This window comes from Polistes canadensis, unplaced genomic scaffold, assembly GCF_001313835.1.
Source record: "Polistes canadensis isolate GaletaPanama2010 unplaced genomic scaffold, ASM131383v1 scaffold_301, whole genome shotgun sequence".
NCBI classification, from domain to species: Eukaryota; Metazoa; Arthropoda; class Insecta; order Hymenoptera; family Vespidae; genus Polistes; species Polistes canadensis.
The window spans coordinates 94015-99857 of record NW_014569848.1 but is presented as its reverse complement, the minus strand read 5'-3'; the positions used below and the strand labels follow the sequence as shown (position 1 = coordinate 99857).

Genomic DNA, 5843 nt, shown 5'->3' with positions numbered 1-5843 from the left:
ATAATTATATATTTTTATATAAATCTAATAATATAATTTATATAATAATATAAATAATAACATATCAATATTAAATATTAATATATATATATTATTGATCTTGAATTTATTCGCAGACGGAGGATAACGTGGTGGAACAACAGCACATCGACCTCATACGCGAGGCAAAGGAATTGCCTCGCAACGAACGCACCAAAATAGGCAACCAAGCAACAACGACAACACCAACACCAACACCAACACCAACACCAATACCAATAGTAACAGAAACAACATTAGTATCGAACGGTTCACCAGTTGACTCGGAAACTACTAACACCGATAGCGATAATTATACGGAAGAACAATCATCAACTTATACAAAACTTGAAGAAATCGATCTTCTTTCGAGTATCGGCCGAGATATCGGTGTCGATCTCGAAAAATACGTTCAATCGGTACCGGACGTGGTAGCTATGGAGTCAATTGACACCATACGTTGTTCATCGCGTGGTTCATCACGGTCCGCATCCGGTAATCGCAACCTGTTCAAGGATCCTCACTCAGAAGACACTAATAAGTTACTAGATCGTGATCTTTCTGATACGTCCAGTGCCGATTCTAGAAAAAAAGAAAAAATGGTAAGGAATCAAGCGAAAAGAAGACAACAACAACAACAACAACAGCAACAACAGCAACCAGTTCGTTCGTCAAATTCAAGACGGCCTGATAAAAGAAGGGCCGATACCGAGAACGGTCCAGGTATCATTTTCATTCTGATAAATTGTATTATTAATAACTCAGTCAGAGCTGAGTGAGTGATATGAGTAATCGTTCAGGAGTTACCCATGTGTTATTTTCTTATTTTATGGATATACCGAGATTAGCGTAATCTAAAAAGACAATAAAAATGGCGTAGAAAGAAATTTGTAACTCAGTTGGAAACTAATAACACACACATACACGCGCGACTATAACTTTTCTTTTCTTTTCTTTTTTTCTTTTACACACTAGGTAACGCGTTTAACATTATGTGTATTATTACATAAGGTATATATTTTATTTTTTTTTTACAATTGTGTTCCTACCGTCATTTTATTTATTTTTTTTTTATATTTTAAAACACGTATACGTTTTTCGTATTCGTTTTGTACGTTAACACCATTAGTCGGAGATGATTATTCTTATCGTTTATCGTATTAAAAGAAATAACGTCGTTAAAATAATCTCCCTGGAATGGTCGGTTTAAATAAAACATACTCGAAAGTAATTATAAACGGGGGAAGGAAAGAAAAATAAAAAAAAAAAAAAAGGAAATTGAACGAATGATCGGATCACCTTTTTTTTACGAATACACAGATAGTAATCGATATGACCCGTTATATTTAGTTCGACCATAGCTGTGCCACGTTTTGCATTGCAATAGTATTTCTCTACAAAGTTTCAACTATAACTTTCTTCTTTTTTCTTCTTTCTTTTTTTCAAGGTGGATTTGACGTGTTCAATATCGAAACGGCAATGCCAAAAATTGACATGGAAGCGATCGAATCACATTTAATAGCAGCACGTGAAGAAGAACGACGGGTAAGTTGAAATTTTTTAACGATAAATACAAACCACACACACACACACACACACACACTCGTACAATTTTACAAATAAACGATATATATATATTTAATATAATTAATTTGAAAAAAAAAATTCATTTCGAATTACGTATCTCGAATAATCGTGCAGCGAATTAATGAAATATCAAATGAAACGATATTTTTTAATTGCACATTTTTTGTTGTTGTCTTTTGATTATATTATTTATCAAATCATTTCGTGAATCTTTTAAATAAAGGATATCTTTGTTGATCGTCACAAAAAGAAACATTTCATTCTTAAACGACACGAGACGCGGCACATTTAAGATCAGTTACTTATTTTTCTTCCTGTTACTTTAAAAAAAAAAAAAAATCATCATTCACGTTACTCTTATTATTCTTTCATGAATATACCTGAAAGATATTCTAGTCTTAAAAGGGTCAAGGATCGTGTTACAGTCACGCTGTCATTCTTACCGGATATGCATCCTCGTATTTTTAAGATAAATATTGGATTTAAACAATGAGTTATATGTTGAAATTTTGTTGAACATTATTTATATATTTAAATACACACATAATACTCTAGTATTTTTTGTTTTTTTTTTTATTATTATATATTATAAATTGTTTAACGAGTTAAATTTATATAAAAAAACAAACAAGAAGATAATAATGTTAAAAATATTTTTGTATATTAAAAATTTGAACATTAACTCCATTGTACTCAACTTACAATCGGTAATATGCATGCATACATGTATATATATATATGTATATAAGTTTGTTTACATATACATATGTATGTCACACGCTTAAATATATAAAGAGTAGGCGTTTATGCATGTAGGCTTTCGCTCGAGGCCATTGGTCAGGAACGGACTTACATTTACGAAAACCCAGACTCAATTTCGTTATCTAATCTTTCATTTAAACAACTTAACATATACACGGAAAATAATATAATGAAATCATAGATATATACAGTCAGAGGAAATGTTGATAAATTATGACGTTTATTATTATCACAAAAATGAAAATATAATAATATATTCACGAAGAAACGCGAATAACATAAAGAAGTATAATAATGATAATAATAATAATTTAATCGTGTAACGTTTATCATGTTTCCTTTTTTGTTTTCAATTAAAAATATATCAGCTTTTGAAAATTGTTTGTTTCAAATATAATTTCTAATCGTGTTTTAATACAATCAACAAAATCATCGATAATGATCTCATTTTACGTTCTCGTTAATTGAGATTCAATTTATTATGCACGATTTAACGTGTAACTCTACGATTGTATGTTAATTTTGAGAAAACGGAAACGGAAATGAGTTAAGAGAAAGAAAGAAAGAAAGAAAGAAAGAAAAATACTAATTTGACAAATTAATATATATTATTGAATTAATTTTCATGAATGAACAAAATTATTAATAATAAATTGAAATTGAATTTATTAAGAATACAATTTAAAGAAAATATTATTTCTTGTCCGTATTTTTATTGTTTATTTTTTTTTTAATTAGTATTGTGTGTATATGTCTCAAATAAAAAAAAGGATCTTTATTAGTAGAATCAATTTGAAACAATGTAAGTAGATAAACGAAAAGATATCTAAACTAGCCGAAAGTAGAAGTATATGGGGATACATAGGTCAAGGGATTCGCATGATCAACCAACCAAAACGTAAAAACGTCTACTTCAAAGACAATTTAGAATTCTTTTGTTTAACTATCTCTCCATAGTCGAGAAAGATAATTCTCGGGCGAGTAATTTACCAAATAATTAACTAACACAATTTGACAATTATAATTATTATTAAAGGGAGTGGTAGAACAGGGGGGGGAAAGGATTTTTCTCTCTAATATATTTAAATAAATAACAATACTAATATATATTTTAATATAAATAAATTGAATTCCCATAACACATTCAAAATTATTCCGAGACAAATTTCGCAAAGTTTTTGGGCAACAAAAAAAACAAAACCATGTAAGTAACCAATCGTAACCAATGATTAGAAATGAAATTGTTATATAAACAATTTATTATAAATTATAATTCACGTTGTCGTCGTATTTGTGAGTAATGGAAAATAAAAAAAAAAGAGAGAAGTGCGGGAATATAATTAACGAAGAAAATAATCGAAAATATGAGGTAAAGAACCGAAAGTAGTATGGGATAAAACAGCTAACAACAGCACAAGTGCCACGGTCGCGTCAACCGTGTCGACCACTTTCACCAAGGATCCTGAACGACTTGGCCAGACGTTAGACGCTCCTAGACAGTTACCTACTCTCCAACATTTAACACAGAAATACCAACCAGCACCAACAACAGCATCAGCAACAGCAACAGCAACAGTAACAGTAACAGCAGCAGCAACAGCACAACAACTATCACTGTGTTAATTTCGTATTTAAATTTGGAAAAAAGTATACATCTACCGAAAAAAGAAGAAGAAGAAAATAAAATTCAGTTCGATCAAGTTCAGTTAGATTCGTTTAGTTTAATTTAATTGTTCAGTTCAGTTAAGTTAAGTTAAGTTCAGTTAAAGTTCTATCTAAACTCCGATTGATATCAGTGTATCGCGTTATTAAATTATCTAGCTTTCACGTTTCTTAATCTCGTGTATGGTTTTTTATTTTTATTTTTTTTTCATATTGCGTGTTGTGTTACACGACACGAAGGGAGGACAAATTTATTACACTTTAAAGTACATACGTAAAATACGTGCGTGTTAAATCGTAAACGATAAGAAGAGAATAATAACAAATTGCAGTTTATTATTGATCCAAAAAAAAAAAAAAAACACAAGGAAGAAAGAAAGTAAAACGCAATATGGGTAGCAGCAACAAGTCGAGAAGACATTACAAAAAGGATTCCCGTTTCGTAGCTGATCTTTACACGTTCACTTACGACGATTTTGATCTCGTAAGCTTCAGGTTGCTCAATAATGACAAGTTACAGACGTAATCAGAACCCCAACTAGTAATATAAACGGGCGACAGCATCTAAAACTATATCAAACATGTCAAATTACTATTGATCGGTTATTTATATCAGATACGACAAACATATATTTTACTAACTTGTTTCATCAAACCACATCACACTGTATTGAACTCTCATTTAATATATATATATATATATATATATATATACTTGTAGAATTTTTTTAAAGACCATTTAGAACGTACGATTTGAAAGTAGTCGGTTGTAACCCTTTTTTAGGATCGAGGAAAATTAATTGCGTTTCGATTACAGATTTCTCTATTTCTCTCTGATTTATATTATTATTATTATTATTATAATTATTTCTTTTTCTTTTTTTCTTGTTTTTTTGGTTTAAATCAATGTAATCGATTTACAAAAAAAAAACAAAATTGAGATAAAAATGAATGAGATCAAAATAGAGAAATATAAAATGTGATTTATCTATAGGAGTTAGGTTTATCGGCTTTTAAATAACGTATACGATGAACTTTGGCCTTTAATCGCTATACTAAATCCAATAATTGATGACAAAGTGAACGTTAACCGGATACATCGTATTAAATCGAATTTTATTTCGTCGTATTTTCATTTACCACCCTCAAGTTCGTTGCTTTAAATCACGTGCTAAATTCATGCATATCAATAATATATTAGATAAATAAATAAATATATGAAATGTTAAGGATTACGCGAGATGAATTTAAAATAAAACACACACAGATAAAAATATAATTTATAAGCTGTCGCCCGGCATAAGAATCGTTTGTTTTTGGTTGTTTTTTTTTTCTTCAATCAAATATATACCAACGGTTAGAAATAAATTTCGAACGTCTTAGGAAGATGACAACGAAACAACCAAAGCACCTGTTCTGGTACCGGAAGTGACGATTCGTGAGAAACCAAAAGAAGAAAAAGATCCCGAGAGAGAAGATTTGATCGCAAGATTTGATAGATTGATACGAGGTGATCCAGATGAAACGCTACAGGTGCAATTCATTTTGTTTTTTTTGAAAAGGGTGATGGGTTATTATAACGTAACATTTATGCTTCTTTTTTTTTTGGAGAAGGAGAAGAACGAAGAGGAGGAGTAGTAGAAATATATGTTTGTACTTGTGGTACTTTAATTTGAAAGATTTAATTAGTTGAAAGTATTTTCTTTTTTTATAGGATATCTAACCATTGGCATTATTAAATTATTCAAATATTAAAATCTATAATGTTTGTTAAATTATATATAATTTAATATAAAAATCAATATTATATATAA

General features: G+C 29.6%; 2 protein-coding genes across 2 annotated transcripts in view; both read left to right on the top strand.

The window, feature by feature from the left end:
* Positions 1–5843, top strand: part of LOC106791373 (ras guanine nucleotide exchange factor B) — a gene marked incomplete in the record, with an annotated part of 15494 nt that overhangs the window by 5202 nt on the left and 4449 nt on the right. The window contains 2 exon segments of the mRNA XM_014756973.1: positions 117–741; positions 1466–1563. Coding sequence (XP_014612459.1) covers positions 117–741; positions 1466–1563 — 723 coding nt within the window.
* On the top strand, positions 3451–5753 carry LOC106791374. The gene is made up of 2 exons (XM_014756974.1): positions 3451–4513; positions 5413–5753. Exons 1-2 carry the CDS (start codon positions 4421–4423, stop codon positions 5665–5667), a joined length of 348 nt encoding a protein of 115 aa, XP_014612460.1. The 5' UTR covers positions 3451–4420; the 3' UTR covers positions 5668–5753.